Source organism: Megachile rotundata, chromosome 2 (assembly GCF_050947335.1).
Source record: "Megachile rotundata isolate GNS110a chromosome 2, iyMegRotu1, whole genome shotgun sequence".
In the NCBI taxonomy this organism is placed as follows: domain Eukaryota; kingdom Metazoa; phylum Arthropoda; class Insecta; order Hymenoptera; family Megachilidae; genus Megachile; species Megachile rotundata.
Genome location: NC_134984.1, coordinates 16,768,178 through 16,787,555, shown reverse-complemented (window position 1 = coordinate 16,787,555; position 19,378 = coordinate 16,768,178). Strand labels below are relative to the sequence as shown.

The 19,378-nt window shown below is 34.9% G+C and overlaps 2 protein-coding genes across 5 annotated transcripts in view; one reads left to right on the top strand and one right to left on the bottom strand.

The window, feature by feature from the left end:
* Positions 1 to 6,526: 6,526 nt before the first annotated feature.
* On the top strand, positions 6,527 to 17,768 carry LOC100876564 (uncharacterized). Its single transcript, XM_012288978.2, has 19 exons — positions 6,527 to 6,652; positions 7,026 to 7,157; positions 7,219 to 7,423; positions 7,507 to 7,693; positions 7,844 to 7,992; positions 8,997 to 9,071; positions 9,131 to 9,454; positions 10,760 to 10,953; positions 11,123 to 11,367; positions 12,232 to 12,423; positions 13,178 to 13,313; positions 14,552 to 14,697; positions 14,773 to 14,899; positions 14,987 to 15,098; positions 15,802 to 15,848; positions 15,904 to 16,029; positions 16,493 to 16,621; positions 16,693 to 16,776; positions 17,067 to 17,768. Exons 2-19 carry the CDS (start codon positions 7,030 to 7,032, stop codon positions 17,242 to 17,244), a joined length of 2,784 nt encoding a protein of 927 aa, XP_012144368.2. The 5' UTR covers positions 6,527 to 6,652; positions 7,026 to 7,029; the 3' UTR covers positions 17,245 to 17,768.
* The window catches only part of dyl (transmembrane protein dusky-like), a 30,102-nt gene continuing 28,140 nt past the window's right edge, over positions 17,417 to 19,378 (bottom strand). For all 4 annotated transcript variants that reach the window (XM_076539596.1, XM_076539604.1, XM_076539592.1 and 1 more), the window contains exon 6: positions 17,417 to 19,269. In XM_076539596.1, the coding sequence (XP_076395711.1) occupies positions 18,859 to 19,269 (411 nt within the window). In that variant the 3' untranslated portion in view covers positions 17,417 to 18,858. The remainder of the gene's footprint in view (positions 19,270 to 19,378) is intronic.

Below are 19,378 nucleotides of genomic sequence, written 5' to 3'. Positions count from 1 at the left end.
AGTTTCGATGTTTTTGGCGTTCAAAAATTTTCGCAAGGTTTCAGATTTTTAAGTGGAAAGATTGCTGAATTTTCCTAGATACAATTCCCTAGATTTTGCAAATGTTGAGGTTCAAATATCCCTAGATTATCAAATATCTAGGATCCAATATCCCTAGATCCCCAAATATCTAGATTGCAATATCCCTAAATCCCCAAATATCTAGGATCCAATATCCCTAGATCCCCAAATATCTAGGATCCAATATCCCTAGATCCCCAAATCTCTATGTTCAAATATCCCTAGATCTCCAGATCCCTAAGTTTCAATATCCCTAGGTTTTCAAATTTCCAAGTTCCAATTTCCCTAGTTTTCCAAATCTCCAGGTTCCACTATTCCTAGATTCCCAAATCTCTATGTTCAAATATTCCTAGATTTCCAAATCCCTAAGTTTCAATATCCCTAGGTTTCCAAATTTCCAGGTTCCAATTTCCCTAGATTTCCATATCTCCAGGTTCCATTATCCCTAGATTCCCAACTCCCTTAATTACCAAATCTCTAGATTCCCATATCCCTAGATTCCCAATCCCCTCTGTCCCCAAGTCTCCAAGTTCCAGTATACTTACATTCCAAATTCCCTAAATCCCCAAACTGCAATCTCCCAACAAAATTACCAATTACCTAAAATTTCTAATTTCCAATATTTCCAGCTCCCCACTTCCCAAAGCCCCAAATATCTATTTTCCCCAACACTCCAAATACCCAAATACTTATTCTCCCAAATTCTTAAATTTCCATCTTCTTCAAAAGTCTTTCCGTCATCTTCAAAAGTCCCTAAAATCCCTACGTCATATTTCACCGACACACGACGCAACACGAAAGAAAGACACCGAACTAGTAAATTTCCGGTAATTTTCCCGCAGGATGAACTCAGTTGCTAATATCCTGTCGATGGTGCTCGAGGTGGTATAAGGTGAAACACGGGATCGCATCAAGGATCGGTAAATGCGACCGTGAATAGGTTTGCCAACGCCCTCGACGACCGACAAGCTAATATTCTGTTCGTGATGAGTTAGCTCAGACAGTTTTGAATATTAGATTAAACGCCGGTCGATGCCCTGTCATTAGCAGGATGCTCTAATCAAAGTCGATCCAAAGTTTCAAACCGTTCAGCGGGTGGTGCGTCTTATTAAAGCGGAGACAACCACCTTTACCCCCTCCCTGCGTTTCATCTTCACCTCTGTCCCCTATCAGCTACACTTTCTATCCACTATCCGATTATTCGCATCGTCGGCTGCCTATGCCACGTTTCACCCTGAATCAACGGATCATCGTCATTGTGCGCGGTAAGTAGTTCGTGGAACAGCCTTAACTGAATCATCCTGCATGTCGTTAACCCGTAGGAAACTCCCTCTTCCTTCGAATTACCCTACTCGTTTTCCACTGAATTACGACTTTCTTCGTCGGTGGACGCATTTATAACACCCAAGCAAAAACATTCGAATTTCTTCGTTACTTAGCGGAATTGCGTGGCTTTACGGAATTGTGGATGCACTCTGGGATTACAAGTTTGGAGATCGGGGTTTCAGACGTTGTGACGCTTTTTTTAATTTTTAGGGTTCTTTACCGAAAGATTTATTCGTGTAAATGATGCTAAATAAAATGCAAGATAATTGAAGAAGAGTTGAAGTTAATGTATAAAGTCACATATGATAGAACTGAAAGACAAGGAATCTCTTGGTCTTTCAATAACTGTGGTCCTTTGACTGACCTCCTCCTTGTAGGTCCTCTTTTTAAGAGACTGTCAAATGTGGATCCATTTTGTTTGCTGCCCCTCCTGACTGTAGTGACATTTGTGGTTACTGATTCTTTTACTGACCTCGTCCTGGTAGATCATCTTTTTAAGAGAGTGTCAAGTGAGGATCCATTTTGTTTGCTGCCTCTTCTAATTATAATGACATTTGTTTAAGCATACAGGTGCTCGAGCATTCAGATATGTGAACAATTTTCATATTCAAAAATCATCCCCTTGTCCAAAAAACTTCATGAATTTCGTGACCTATTCATGTATAAACTTTACGAATTTTACTATACATTATAAACATTCAAATTTCGTAAGCAAAAGAATTTTGTTTGTTGCTCATTCTGACTGTGATGACATGTTTGGTGACGTATGAACTTCATGAATTTTATTCTACATTCTAAACATTCAAACTTCACAAGCAAAAGAATTTTGTTTGTCGCCCTTCCTGACTGTGGTGACATGTGTGGTGACGTATGAACTTCATGAATTTTACTGTACATTCTAAACATTCAAACTTCACAAGCAAAAGAATTTTGTTTCTTGCCCTTCCTGAACTGTGGTAACATTTGTTTAACAGATGCTCGAGCCTGCACATGTGTGAACAATTTTCATATTCAAAAATGATCCCATTGTCCAAAAAGCTTCATGAATTTCGTGTTCTGTCCATGCATAAACTTCATGAATTTTATTGTACATTTTAAACATTCAAATTTCACAAGCATCATCTAATTTTGCAAAGTTCGATAATTAAAAAATTCCTAAGCATGAAAGTCGTTGACATAAAAAATTCGCCAGCAAAACTAGTAGCATAAAGGGTCCAATATACCTAAACACCATGCAACAGCGTTGAGGTTATAAAAGCTGATGCAATTTCATGTTCAAGATTGAACTCTAAATCATAAAGCTTATTTTTTTCATCAAAGGAGAATGTTGGTAATCTTGATCAAGGCGTGTCCGCGTTGATGCAAAAACTTGAAGCTCACGTAAGTTTATTAAAACTATTCTCCAGGCACCGAGGCAGAAGAATACGAGGGTTTCGTGGCGGAAGATGGCCGCGTTTAATTTCAACGAGACAAAGTTTTGTCGGGTACCGGAGACAAGCTCGCTTTGCATAAATGCCGCTATGGGAAGAATTTCAAGTAAATCGAATAGTTGGTAAGAGAAGGGAGAGTTCGTGGAGCATATGTTGTTTCAGGTTCAGGCACGTTCGGATCTAATTTGATGAAAAACGATAAAGGCGAGCGGGATCCGAAAGCGAAAATATCTCAGTGTTATTCCGAAAACGTAGTTCGATGCGTCAGGATCTTTGCAATTTTCTTCCAGGGTTCTCGCGAGCTCATCTGCTGTAAGTGCTTTCATGGTTTCGATGGTTGAAGGTGTTCACCGCAGGATTCGTTGAGATGGTCGCAAAAGGAAACGCAGTTAGATTTTACGTTTATCTTTATTGGAACTCGTGCTGGGGTTTACGGATTTCCGAACCGGCTAATCGAAAACGTAAATCAGGGCTGTGTATTCTGATTTAGATGGCGCGGACGTTTCGGCGATTACCTTCTATCATGCTCGAGTGGGATTTTAGGAATAAGGAATTGAGATTTTACGTTAAAATTTGACGATATATTAGAGAAGGAAGATATTTGTATATTTGTATTTAGTTAAAAAATTTAGTAGTTTATTACATGACGTTTTAATTAATTTTTAATTCCATTTAACTTAAATTTATTTCATTCTATTTAATCTAATTTAGTTTGATTTTTAATCTAAACTTGTTAAATAGAATTTTAATTAATATACTGTGTGGTATCATTTTTGTATGCAACTGATTAAACAATTGAACAGTAATGTGACTTATAATAAGAACTCTAATATTAGTATTATAGTTCCTTTTATTACTTCACCATCTGTTAGATCAAAACCTAATACGAAACAAAGTCGATTGAATTAATAGGTTATGAATACACTTGCCTCGGAACAGATGCGATCTAGTTATAATACAATTACCTAATTGTATGTGGCTGACCGAGAAATCGAAACAATACGAAGTATATGAATAGAACCTTTCAACGCTTATAAACCTATGCCAAATGATTTAATAGTTCTATTACCCAAAGGGAACACATGGTGGCAAGGTCAACTCTGTCCCCTATTTACCGAAAAATTATTTGCAAATTATTTTTGAATACAAAATTGTAGTATAATAAATTGTATATGTATTGTAATTTTTTAGGAATAATTATATTTCTAAATAATATTGTAATAATAATAAGTGTAGTAATTGTAATAATTGTAATAATTGTAATAATTGTAATAATTGTAATACTTGTAAATACTTGTAATAATAATAATTGTAGTAATTGTAAATAATTATAATAATAACCATTGCAATAATTCTAAATAATTGTAATAATAATAACTGCAATAATTGTAAATAATTATAATAATAACCATTTCAATAATTCTAAATAATTGTAATATTAATAACTGTGATAATTATAAATAATCGTAATAATAATAAATATCGCAATAATTTAGAAGTAATTACAAATAATTTTGAAAAGCAAAATTTATGAAAATTTGCTCATTGAAGAAATACATGACAGTAAAAGGTCCCAACGAAAATTCAGATTCCAGATAATAATATCCCTCCTCCCCGCTATTCGACATAAAAACCGGCCAAATATGGAATATTTAAATTCCGTCGAAAATTGTTCCACACACATATACCAGCGTAGAGGACCGTTTCGTTACCGCTTACGATTATTGCATGGAGGGCAGAAAGCGTCTCATATGGCGCATACCAAGCTGCTGCATTCTCATGACGATATTAATATTTCCTGTTGCGATATTATATTAATACTACGCTCGTATGGAGTGCCAACACGTGTATCCCGTTCTCAAGAAACGACTCTAATTCTTCTGCTAACCGGCGAAGATTTAGTACTCGGCTTGCAGTCGTAAAACAAACATTAACGAGTTATCGGGTTGGCCAAAATGTTATGGCGTCTTTGTCATTTATTATCGATGACGTTTATTCCATTCAGTCTATTTATTCAGTTTATTGTATTTATTTAATTTGTTAGATTTTACTGTATTTATTGTACATATGTATTTTACTGTATTAGAATTTACTGTATTTATTTAATTTTTTATATTCGTTCAATTTACGGAATTTTTGAATTTATTTAATTTGTCCAATTTTCTCAATTTATTTAATTTATTCAATTTGTTTAGTTTACTGTATTTACTTAGTTTATTCAATTTGTTCAATTTACTGCAATTATCTAGTTTATTTAGTTTGTTCAATGTACTGAATTTATTTAATTTATTCACCTTGTTCAACATACTATATTTATTCAATTTATTTAATTTACAGAATGTATTCAATTTATTTACTACATAAAATTTATTCAGTGTACTGAAATTTAAAAATTTATTTAATTTACTGAATATATTCAATTTGTTCACTACAGTAAATTCGTTCAGTTCACAGAATTTATTTAATCAACTCAGTCTATTCAATTTACTAAATTCATTTAATTTATTCAATTTGCTAAACTCATTTAATTTATTCAGTTTGCTAAACTCATTTAATTTATTCAATTTGTCGAACATATAAAACGTATTCAATTTACTCAATTTATATAATTTTGCTTGTTAAAAGAAATTTAATACCCTGTACAATAAAACTTTTATCATATGTGCATGATATGTAGAACATATGTTTTTAACATACGATGAAAGTTTTCAGTCGAAACAACGTAACACAATTTCAAAGTAATTTAGCAGCCGATGTAATAGGTTAGGTTAGGTAATACAGCAATTTCTGGTGGATCACTGGCAGACACGAAACTTTCCGTTCGCTACACGCTAATTTTATTAACTGGTCACAAACTCTCTTGTTGTAAAGGTATTTATAACACCTGCACTGTTATAACCATAGAGCTAAATTATAACTGTTCCTGGGTCATTTTTGCCAGGGTTCACCGATCTGGGCGATTGGATAAAGTCGACTACGGGCGTTGAACTCGATTTGGGTACACGAAATTTTTCGATATTTTTGACACAGGACTCTTTTAAATTTACAATTCAAATTTTAAAAATGGAGTAATAATGTATATGTTGCAAGGCAAATTTAATTTTTGTAATTATGCAATTAAAAATTTAAGTTTGATTTTTAAATTTAAGTTTAATTAAGATTTAACTGATTTAAGTTTAAATAAAAATATACAAATTTTAATAGAAACTTTAGGTACAAAGTTTAATATAGGAATATCTAAAAGTTTATGTATATATTTAATTTACATAGAAACATATGTACATATATATCAACAGAAATGTATAAAAATTTGTTTCTTTGAAAACTATGAATAATTATAAAAAAATTTTTACATATATTTGCAGACATCGACTGTTGTAAAAACACTAGTTTCATAAATAAATACAATTTTTCAAAAATACCTCTTGCATCCCTTTTTTCCACTCTTCAACTTTGACATAAAATAATAACATGTACTGCACATACATAAAATATACCCTCATTCTTAATACATATTTCTCTTCTATTTATTTATTTCTATTATACATTAATCACAACAATATTTATCGAGTGGATCATAACCTAAAAGTCTAGAGATTTGGTAATATCAACAGGTCAGTCATTCTCCTGTCGATAAAACCGTTGTGAACATTGACGTGAAATAGCATAAAATAAAACATCGATGTATCAAACTACTCGTATTTTACGATTTTGCGCGATATATCGAGCTTCAGTTGTCAAATGTCAAACGTGCAATAAACGTTATCGAAAGGGCTGATCTGCTGCAACTGAAACAAATAGTTCGATCACCTTAATCGACCAAATCAATTTGCCAGGTAATAAAAAATTATCTTACTTTCTCAAAAAAAAACTTTCTCATTCATTGTATTTTGAATCGCATTTTGTAAATTGGAAATTTTTTGGAATTTTTTCAAATCAGATTTCATGGATAATTAAAATTAATTATAATTCACAATAATATTTAATATAATGCAGTTGGGAATATTTAATACAGTATAAACAAATATAATTTTTTTTATTATTCACAACCTTACAATTTTTTTTTATTTACCCTTAAATCCATGTAGGAGCCATAAGAATGAAATATAATATTTAATGCAATATAATTAAATATATCAAACTCTATATAATGAAACATTAAATTTGATGTAACACAATTAAATATAATATTTCCTAATAATTTTTCAGAACAATGGCATGCAAGAAGTTCTGTTCATCACACAACAATCAACTGATAGAAAATGTAGAGCTGTGTTCACTGTCGTTGGAAATATTCTTGAGGGCCCATTACTTGTTAAAGAATTTCGTGGACTTCTTCAAGTTCGTGTTACTGTACTTAATTATACAGAAACTCGTGATAATTGGATTAAAAAACAAGCAGATTCCACGCGTGTACGTGCGACGACATAAGTTATGATCAGATTCCTTTGCACGGAGCGCTGGATGTTATGGCTGCGGCAATGACGTCGATAATTTGTGGAAAAATGTCTAACGAGGAATCCCAACGACCTGGATTGTTTCACGATACTTCTGTTTGTGTTCAGTATCAAGCTGTGCAAGATTTACCTGAAGATATTGTTGAAAGAGTAATATTTTAGAAATCATTGCAAGAAATTAATTAATAATTTGCAATTTCAAATAATTTCAACCCTGTTTTCACTGTTCGTAGGTAGATGCAATTTTAAAGTGTCTTCAAAAATCTTGCGCCATCGAAAACATTATTTACCAAGTAAAAGATGTTTTGCGTATCTTAGAAAATTCCTCTACATGTTCGACGCCGGAGAGGTTAAGAAATTTGTCGCTTTGCATGAAGGAAATAATGAAGAAACTTGTTTGTTGTGGTCAATCTGTATCAGGTATTTTTTACATCATTCAACGACAAAAAATTATTTATTCAAAAAAATTCAAGTTCAAAAATTGATGTTGTGAATAATATTTACTTAATAATTTTTATCAGTTTGTCAATTTATAATTAATACAGAAGGCTTACTATGATGTTGTTCTAGGGCCTCTTGATGATAAACAGATGAAGCTGACATTCCATCTTGTGAACAAGTTTATTAGAGAGTGGAGTGAAAGAAGATCCAATACGAGACTCTTCCTTAAAATTTGCAAATATTGCGACTCTGCTATCAGTGAAACCACTCGACAATGGGTAATTTGAAATTAAAGTCATAAGTACTCAGTGGCTGCTCGATAAGTGACCGCCACATATGACAATCGTAAAGCCATCTTCATATAAATTGTTAAATATATTACGGTCTTATCTTTGCTGTTGCAATAATAGTATTATTATATGTTAGTATAAATGATAGTAATAGCGTGTGTGGTTTTGCCACGTGTTATATAATCCACGCGTTATATCGCCAACACACCGTATAACCACGAGTTGCATCTTTCACGCGCCATATAGCAGCACATTGTACTACCCACGCATTGTTTAGTCCATGTGACCAATAATCACGCGTTATATCGCACTCTGCTTCCACGAGTTATATCGCACCTTGCATCCGCGCATTATATCGCCGACACGTCGTAATACCACGAGTTGCATCTTCCGCACGCCATATACCAACGCATTATATTACCCACGCATTGTTTCATCCATGCGACCAATAATCACCCGATATATCGCAACCTTGTATCCACGTATTATATCGCCAAAAACCGTATAACCACGAGTTGCGTCATCCACGCGCCAAATACCAACGCATTATATTACCCATGCATTGTTTCGTCTATGCGACAAATAATCACGCGTTATATCGCACCCTGTGTCCACTCGTTATATCGCACCCTGCATCCACGCGTTATATCGCCGACACGTCGTAATACCACGAGTTGCATCTTCCACGCGCCATATAGCAACGCATTATATTACCCACGCATTGTTTCGTCCATGCGACCAATAATCACCCGATATATCGCAACCTTGCATCCACGTATTATATCGCCAAAAACCGTATAACCACGAGTTGCGTCATCCACGCGCCAAATACCAACGCATTATATTACCCACGCATTGTTTCCTCCGCGCAACCAATAATCACGTGTTATATCGCCCATATAACCACTCCATAAATCGTCTTCTCACCATCCCCTATATAACCGTCCTACATCATACAACCTCCAAATACCCAAATCCACAATTTCATTCAGGGCACCTTCTGCTGCAAGAAAGCGAGCCAATTCCACAACGTCTGGAAGGAGTGGTCTCTCCAACAATCCATATCAGTTAGTTTCCCAAAAAACATATCTATCAAAACACAAAATGTCCAAGGTTTGTATAATAGGACGCCACTAGGAGGCTCAAAGGAAGGTGGGTAGAAAACAAACAATTTAAGGAGGCCTCCGAAGACACCGCGACGATGTACGTAGCTGAACATCGACGCTCGAGAACATCCTCTCCAATCGAAGAATTTCAAACTGGACGGAAGAAGGAATATCAAGCCAAAGACGAAGATAAAATCGCTGGGGGAATCGATGGTACTTCACGGAGACAGGGTACCTTCGATCCGACGATAAAACATCGAAGTACTCGCAAAGCGGAAACTGAAGTGTCCTCGAAGAAAACGGAGCCAGAAAGATACAGACCCGAGGGCGTGGATTTAACAAAGGTACGGATTATCTTCTTATTACAGTATTTTACTGTGAATTGTACTGCGTGGAAGAGTGCTTTATAATCACTTTCCTTGTGGTCTTTTTTAATTGTAGTTAATGGGGATGGTTAGGTTGGGTTTTTGTAGGTTAGGTTTTTTCAAGGTGGACTTTAAGGGGGAGTTTAAGGAAGACTTTAGGGGGGATTTTAAGGGGGACTTCAAGGGGGACTTTAAAGGGGACTTCAAGGTGGACTTCAAGGTGGACTTCAAGAGGGACTTCAAGGGTCACGTGACTTTGTGCATATGGACTTCAAAGTTTTGATAGTAAATTAAGGGGTTGCTTAGGGTGTTCTTAATTCTAATTCACTATCAGTCAAGGTACTTAAGTTGTTCTCTAAATTTTCATCAATTTTGATTTGTAAATATTAGGAGAGGTTAGGATATTTTTATTAATTATGAAATATTAGTTAGATTAGGTTCATTTAGATTCATTAGGTGCATCTTGGGATTTAAGGTCTTCAGCTCTGTATTTTTATGAGAGACGATGGTAAATGTCAGGACTGTCCAGGTGTCTTTATTTATGGTACACTATCAGTTAGGTTATGATTTCAAACTTAAGGTGTTCACCTCCATACTTCCATCAACGTTGAGCCATAAATATCAAGGTTGGTTAAGGTATTTTTATACATTATGGCTTATGAGTTAGATTATGAATTTTGAGACTTAAGAACCTCAGTTAAGAATTTTTATGATGGCTGCTGATAAATGGATTCAGTTAAAGCGCCTCCTTAATGAACATACACATCCTAACCTAACTTATTATGTATTATACTTAAGTTGCAGATTTTATGTACATCTGACATGTACATTGAACTAACTCATCCAGATGTGACATTTTTTTTAATGCTTAAATATAAAATTATTTATGACTATTGTTTAATAATTTTCTTCATATAAAATTGTCTAATCTCCATTCAATGGTAGCCTCCTTAATGCATATGCACATCCTAACTTAACTTATTATGAACTATTACTTAAGTTGCAGGTTTTATGTACATCTGACATGTACATTGAACTAACTCATCCAGATGTGACATTTTTTTTAATGCTTAAATATAAAATTGTTTATGACTATTGTTCAATAATTTTCTTCATATAAAATTGTCTAATCTTCATTCAATGGCAGCTACATATAAATATCTCATATATGAATAAACAATTGAAATATTTCTTACGTACTAATCTTTGTATAGCAACATTATTAATTGAAGTACCTAACAATTTTGCAGTAAAATAGTACACCAATATCTCTGTCTTCTCTAGAAAAAGCTAGGTAAAGCAAAGAGGAGACGCAATATCGACGAACCGGACGAGTATCCTATCACGTCAGATGGACGACGAAAACGTGACGATGTCCCTTACAGAAGTAAGCTCGGCAAAATCCGTGCGCAAGGTTTACAGGACACGACCGAGGACCGAGCAGCTGCGGGAAAAATGAGGAAAATTAGAAAAGACAGGTACGATCCTAGTAAAAAGCGTCCAGGGTGTAATGGATCTCGGCGAGAACAAGATCAGGGAAAAATGAAAAATCCGATCGAAGTTGGTCGGCAAAATGGCCGACGATAATGACGCGCAGGGTAGGTCAGATAAGAGATTCGAGAAGGTAAAACAGAGGAAACTTTATAGGGATGCGATGGAGGAGATCGAAAGAGAGAAACGTGGGAAAGTAGACAGAAATCGTGAAGAGAGCACGAAAGATCGAGGACGAAGGAAGAAACGGAAAGAAATCGCGTTACTCGATGACAAGATGGACACGAGCAAGAGCACGGAGGACCAAATTGGCACTGCTAAGGGTAGAAGGAAACGGAGAGGTCCTGCGAGCAAGGAGAACGATCAGAGCGAGTCTGATTTGACGAGCAAACGTAAAGTCGGTGAGATTTTAGGGATGTAGGGTTAGAGGGTCGATATTTGACGCAAAATTTGAAAGTTGAGGGCTTTGATTAGATCTGTGGTTATTTTAGAGCCAAATTCTTAGATTACTAAATCCCTAGATTCCTAAATCCCTAGATTCCAAATTGCCTAGAGCCAAAATTCCTTAGACTCCAGATTCCCCAAGTTCCAAATTCCCCAAATTCCAAATTCCCCAAATTCCAAATTCTCCAAATTCCAAATTCCCCAAATTCCAAATTCCCCAAATTCCCAATTCCCCAAATTACAAATTCCCCAAATTCCAAATTCCCTAAATTCCAAATTCTTTAAATTTCAAATTCCCCAAATTCCAAATTTCTCAAATTCCAAATTCCCCAAGTTCCAAATTCCCCAAATTCCAAATTCCCCAAATTTCAAATTCCCCAAATTCCAAATTCCCCAAATTCCAAATTCCCCAAATTCCCAATTCCCCAAGTTCCAAATTCCCCAAATTCCAAATTCCCCAAATTCTCAATTCCCCAATTTCCAAATTCCCTAAATTCCAAATTCCTCAAGTTCCAAATTCCCCAAATTCCAAATTCCCCAAATTCCCAATTCCCCAAATTCCAAATTTCCCAAATTCCAAATTCCCCAAATTCCAAATTCCCCAGATTCCAAATACCCTAGATTACAAATCCCTAAATCCCTAAATTTCTAAACCCTTAATTTTTCAAGTGGCAAATTTTCAAAACATGAACGAGAAATTTATCTTGTCAGTCTAATTTAACTAGTCTCGTCCTAAAAGACAAAATGTCGCACGCACGATGTATAAAGTAATAAGCGTAATGGTGAAATTAAATTTCCCGTTGCATGTTATGTTAACGTAGGCAGCGCGAGTACGGAAGATAAATCAACACTCGGTTCAGGGAAGCAAAGTAAGAAACCGACGAGTATATTGAGTAAGAGGGGTCGGAAAAAGGATAGTTCGAGGGAAATGGACGACGATTATAGTAAGAAAAGTGAATCTCGTATACTGAGGAGGAAAGTAGGAGCTGCGACGTATGATGATTTTGATGCAAGTAAGACGAGTCACTACAAAATTATTCAAATTTTAATCATTCTCTATTCTATTAGAGGAATAAAATGTCTAGTAGATTTAATTATACTTTATATTTGTGTTTAATGATGATATAAAATATTTCTTTGCAAAAATTTGTATTTTTTATCAAATTCATTTCAAAGATTTAGTACAAGAATTATGTAATTCACTTCAACTTTTTCTTGAAGCATTTCTTGTATCAAGATACTGTTTTCCATGAATGAATTTGAATTTTTAAAAGGGGTTAAAAGTTGCAGAATATGAAATTTAAATTAAAGGTTGCAGAAGAAGCATTAAAGATTGAGTTTAGTTTAAAAAATTCACCCTTTGGTTTTCGTCCGAACTGAAATAAAAAAATATAATTAAACAAAATATTAAGAATTTTGTTAGAATATAAAAGTACTGTATAAAGTTAGGTTGTGTCGCTTAGCGCAGTGTACAGTTAGGTTATGCCACATTTATCAATATAGGATAGATTCTCAACAAAACAGTATGGAATGTAATGAAGCAAAATGAGATCGAAATCCAACTGGAATGTTTTCTAATTCGACATAATTATCGAGATTCGTGGTTGAACGAAAATCGACTGGAATCCGGTAGCAACTCATCGTTAATCGCGAGCACTTGCGCTCTGCACGCGTTCGTACATCGTTATCGTATCGCATCCAAATAATGCGGTTTACGTGTGTACACTGCGTGCAGTTCAACATCCTGCTGAAATTCCTATGTTACAGGCCATCGACACCCGATCGAGTACCAATTATCAAACCAGCACTTTGTGAAGCTTGGCTGGACCGTGTTACCGGTTGCCAGAACCATGAAGAAAGTTGTTCACTATCGGACAATGCCTGCCAAACCCCATCTCGATTGGTACGCAAATTTCATATTTTTTTATTCAGCCAATAATCCAAAGAGAGACAAATAATTGGTCCTATAAAATAAAACAATAGGTTCATTTAAAATTAGGGAGGTATTCAATCATTTTTTAGGAGTAATTTATTATTTTAGATTTTTTAATTCATTTTTAAAAATTAAACCAATAAGTTCATTTAAAAATAGGGATGTATTCAATAATTTATTGTAAGTGATTTATTATTTTAGACTTTGCAATTTATTCTTAAAAAAGAAAACAGTAGGTTCATTTAAAATTAGGAATGTATTCAATAATTTATTGTAAGTGATTTATTATTTTAGATTTTGCAATTTATTCTTAATAAATAAACCAATATGTTCATTTAAAAATAGGGGTGCATTCAATAATTATTTTCAAGTGATTTATTATTTTAGACTTTTTAATTTATTCTTAAAAAATAAACCAATAAGTTCATTTAAAAATAGGGATGTATTCAATAACTACTTTCAAGTGATTTATTTTTTAATATTTTTTAATTCAGTCATCTTTCATTTTAAATTAAAAAGAAATACACAAAGTGAGACAAATAATTATTTTCATAAAATAAAATAATAGATGAGTTTATTTAATTTATTTTGTCTTTTGAGAATGATGTGGAGTACCATAATTGAATTTATATAAACTACATATTATTATTATTACTGCATGTGAATTACAATTTTATATTAGTCTTCAGGTACATCATTACATACTTGAAAAAAGACCACCACATAATTTCAAACCGAACAATAAATAAAAAAATTAAATTGCACCTTAGTATCTTAAAATGTTGCATAAAAGAGCAGCAATAAAATGTTGCATAAAAGAACAATAATAAAATATAAATATATTATTTGCATTTGTTGATAAAACTAAAAAGAAAGTTCAAGTTATCATTCCCTACAGTAATAGCGAAATATGTTAAACAGAGACTAATTACGTTCCGCCCGAATTAATTTTCGTAAACAGAAGTTGAACGTTGGTAGGAACATTCGTGAGCCCTTCCAAACAATGCGACGTTAAATGAACTAAAAAGTCGTTAGTTTGCATCGCGCTTAACTGTAGACAAACTTCGGAACTAGTCGCTAACGAGTTAACTATTAGGTTGAAGCGCAAAGCTAACAAGATGGAGAACGACATTCAAGATGGTGCCGTTCAAACTTGTTGCTCTGCGCGAACTTCGGCAATTTATTATAATTAATCATTAATCCGTTAGGTTTAAGAAGCAGACATACAACGAACGAGTGTACTACGACGACGGGGCTACGATATTCGTAAATTTTCGAGGAGACGGTAGCGGAGAAGTGTTTTATCCGAACGGGAAGCTGGCCGTTCAAGTTAGCAGACCGAATAATCGCAAATGTAATCATTGTAATAACACGGTACACGATCGCGAGGTATATTGCATACGTAAAATCGAATGAAATGAATTTCAAGACGATATGTATACTGTGTTCAGCCCGGGAGGTAGAGACGCGTTGGGGATCGAGAGGAAATCACAGATTGTCGCATTATTCGACAGCATGGGAAACGGCGCTATCTTCAACGAGGACGGCGCGACGAGGTCCGTGTTGGCAAAGAATTTTCGCTGGAATTTTTAATTACTGTCTGCCGAGACACCTTCCGTTCAAGTTTCCAATTATTTCTGCAGGCTGTCCTACAATCAGATTGGAGGAATTTGGAGGGATAATCCTGCAGGACTGCCGTTCACGTGGATGTGGGACACCGAACAAAAGAAATCAATAACCAAGCCTGTGTATATGGTGACTACTCGCCATCACATTTCATTACATTTCGTTACATTTCATTACATTTTTCAGTTACACAGTATGTCTATATCAGTATGTTTAAATAAGAAGAGAAGAATTAGTTATTTTGCCAAAATTAATTATATCATTGATTTACTAATTTATTTAACAATTTTGTTGTTCTACTATCTTTATAAGTTTACTATTTTATTATTGCTTTTATTGATAGTATTTATTGGTGTCTAAATCACTATGTTTATATAAAAAGAGAAAAATAAGTTATTTTGCCAAAATTAATTATATTATTGATTTACTAATTTATTTAACAATTTTGTTCTCCTACTATTTTTATAAGTTTACTATTTTCTTACTGATTTTATTGATAGTATTTATTGGTGTCTATATCAGTATGTTTAAATAAAAAGAGAAGAATTAGTTATTTTGCCAAAATTAATTATATCATTGATTTACTAATTTATTTAAAAATTTTTTTTGTTCTACTATCTTTATAAGTTTACTATTTTGTTATAGCTTTTATTGATGGAATTTATTGGTGACATTTTATTAATTGTTTTATTTACTGGTCTACTGTTTTATATTTTTTATTTGAATATTGTTATTGAATTATTATTTCACAACTCTACTATTGTTTTACAATTTTTTTTAAAGGAGTTTGATTTTAAAAAGCTTGTCAAGTAAGAAGCGTTTTATCTTGCAGGAAAAATCAGCAGCGCGCCTGGAAAATTATCTTCCGCAACTAAAAAGGTAAGTAAAATCTTGAAAACTCGATCGATTTTGATCGATCTGCGTCGTAATACAGTTCCGGAAGTACGAAAGCATTGATGTCACCTGCGAGCCCGCGAAATAAGGAGAAGAAGGTCGCGGGACAGAAACCTGTTGTTGTGGAGCAGCAAGAAGAAGAAGAAGAAGAAGTGGTCGAGTCCGGGTACGTCGGGGAAAAAAGTAGAACAATTGTGTTTCATCGAGGGTTACTAATTACAACGGGTCTCGTAATCGATTTTCAATCAATTCATAAGTATCTTCGATATCTAGTCTGAAGTTCTTCGGTAACTTCGATAACACGATAAGTGAAGTCGAACTGAATAATTACTTTAAATTATGGAATAATTTAATCGATTGAGATATCGGTAATTTGTATTGAAATATTTGAAAACGTCTCGATTTATTTTTACTTCTGTTCAATATTTAGTAGTTGAATTTTATTGAATGTTAGATGATCTAATCAATTCAGTAATTAATTCTATTCTTCATTAATTAATTTTATTTTTAAAATTCAGGTTTATTTGTTCTTGTTTTTGTAACATTTATTTTTCCCATAAAATCAATTAAAATTTATTAATTGTACAGGAAGAAAAATTTTATTTAATAATTGATGTACCTTTTTTCAGAGACAATTTTTCGAAAGACACTTCTCAATTCAAAGCAATTTGTATAAAGTTGAATGATTTTATCAGCTGCAGAATTTTGAATAGGAGAAACATCAATCTGCAATTTACAGCTGCTAGAAGAAGTATTAGGTACACATAATCGAATCAGTATGTAATATTATCTGATTTGTGTGCTCATATTACTGTAAACGCAATTTTAGAATAGAATTGGGTACCATTTTGGACCTCAGTAAAGAAGTGGCATCGTATTTCGTTGATTCGAGTTCCAGAACCGCCATATTGAGGTAAACCACTGATATATGATAATAGTAGTTGCGAACATAATTATTAATCCTTGCAACAGAAACTGTTGCAACTGTAATAACATAAATTTAATTTTATATTCTTGTTATAATTTCGGTTTATTCGAAATGGTTCAACGTAAGTTTTATAGGCCTTGGGTTATAATTGACCCAAAATTACTCCTTCATAAATTTTATACTCTATTTTGTTCACATTCTACTTTTTATTAATTCTGCTTTTTTAAAAACATTTCCATATTAATTTTAATTTTAACATACTGTTTCTATATCAGGGGCAGATTTGAGAAACTAAGAGCTTCAAAATTACAATCTGATGACAGTTTGTACCACATTGCCAGAGAACTCGATAACATTAAAAAGACAGCGAGGCAACGAAGATTAATGATAAAAAAATATAGACCCTTCTGGTACACCTGGAAAGCATCAGGAACCAGATGTCGTCCACGATAATTTTAACTAACATGATTGCAATTGTTTTGTCCTAATTTTCATAAAAAATTAACTTAGTAACTGTTACAATTATACTTTTCACATGTCTTACCTGAACCTCTGTTTGAGTAGATTTTATAAATTCTGATTTTTACAAAATATGGATTCAGAGGGATGAAGAAGGAACGCAGGATTGTATAAATAAAAATGAGTATGTAATTAAAATAATTATGAAGTAATCAAATCTTGTCTTAGTGTATACATTCCTCGCGCCAGTATAACAGTGTATACAAATGTAGCTCGCGCATGCGCGACACTTAGCTCGCGCATGCGCGTTCTCTGTGTGCTCAAGACACATACTTTAAACACATTCCTCGTTCCGAGGAATATTTCCTTAAGTACTAAGCGAGGGAAAGGTAAGGACCAAGAAAAAAAGAAGAAGTGAAACTATCGCGACAAGAATTTCGATAAATAAATTAAGGGTTAGATCGTTCGAAAGGGAAGAGGAGTTAGAAACAATGTAGCGAAGAATAATAAATAAACATCGTCTTCAATCATCATCGCGAGTTTTAAAGACGACGCGAAAACATGAGGTACAATGATGTTTGGGAAGAAATAAAAAAGGGGAATACCTTTCGATGTATACAAACAAACATTAAATAATCGAGTGTACACGCTTTTCGTGATTGAAAGTCGCGTCTTGAAGGGCCGTCTGACTACTTCCGGCTTATTTACAATGCCCTCCGAGATTGCTCTGGCGATCGTCGACGAACCTTCGTCCTCGCAACGCATCGCGATCGTTCATTAATTTACTGCGATTTAGGCTAACTTTATTCCTAACAATGATCACGACGTGTCACGAAATCCGGTTCGAAACGTATCATGTTGGAGGACGCTCCACCGTCTTTGCAAGGTTAGGTTTGGTTGATTGTTAGGTTATGTCTGTTCTGGATATTGGAGACACTTGTGATGTACACAAGGATGTTCTTCGAAAAATAGGTTTGAGGTTTAAGGAGAGATGTCTAAGAACTTTTGATTAAGAGAACAAGTGCTCGTCCGCCATCTTGCTAAAGTTGGAGAGTAAATAAGAGTTACTGTGATTCCATGCGACGCGATTTAAGTTGTGAGTCAATTCAGTACTCAAACTAAAAGTGCACTGAATTCACCAAAGCGAGGTCTTATTTCCTCGTTCCAGATGCGTCCTTACAAAAGTTGATCAAACAAGATTTTATGAAACAAGATTTTTATCATCCCCGCAACGAAACTAACAGCAAGATGGCCCGTCCTCCAACACCACCGTTCAATCGATTCTTTGATTCGTTCTCCTTTTTCTGTATCTCTGTCGCATTTTCTACTGCGTTTATTTACACGGTTCCCGAACATTCTGCCCGTTCCTTCAAGCAGACTCGGTCGGTAAAGGTCACGCGGTAAGATCGACTGTTTAATCGGAGAAGAGTAGACCGGGAAAGTAGAGAAGGACAGATCGAAAGGACGACGAAAGAGAACGAAAAGAATGTTCGAGGGTAACTCGAGCGTGAAAATCTGAATGAGACATATTCCAAGCACGGTTGATCCTCGCGATCGGCCATCCTCGAGATAATCGGTTCACCGAGTCCCAATTTGTCGCGTTATCTCTCAGTTGGCCACTTTGACGAATTCCGGATTCGGCACACTGCAGTTCTCCGTTGCGTACGCCGGATGTACGAAGCCGCTTCCGGCCACGCCGACGTTCTTCCGGTCCATGGCGCGCACCCTGACGAACAGGAACGCAGCGACCAGCGACGCGACGACCACCACGAGAAGAAGCATCACCAAACCGCCCACGAAACCAGGCAGGCTCATGCAGATCGTTTCGGGGTCGGCCGAGGCACTTGCGTTCTGGATTACCACCGTCGTGTCGTTGCTGGAGTTCGTCGTGCCCAGGGCGAAGTTCACGTCGCCCGGAGCGACCACCTGAATCGTCCTCGAGGTGTTCACGTCGGTCATCTCTTGGGCTGCGCGTTTGTACACGTGGGTGGAGAACACGGTGACCGTTCGGTAGATACTCTGTAAATCAGAAAATGGTTGTAGTCTGGTCTGAATTTTTAGTGGTGATATATGAAGAGGGTAGTTATATGAAGTATAGAGGATAGATATATGAAGAAGGTAGAACTGG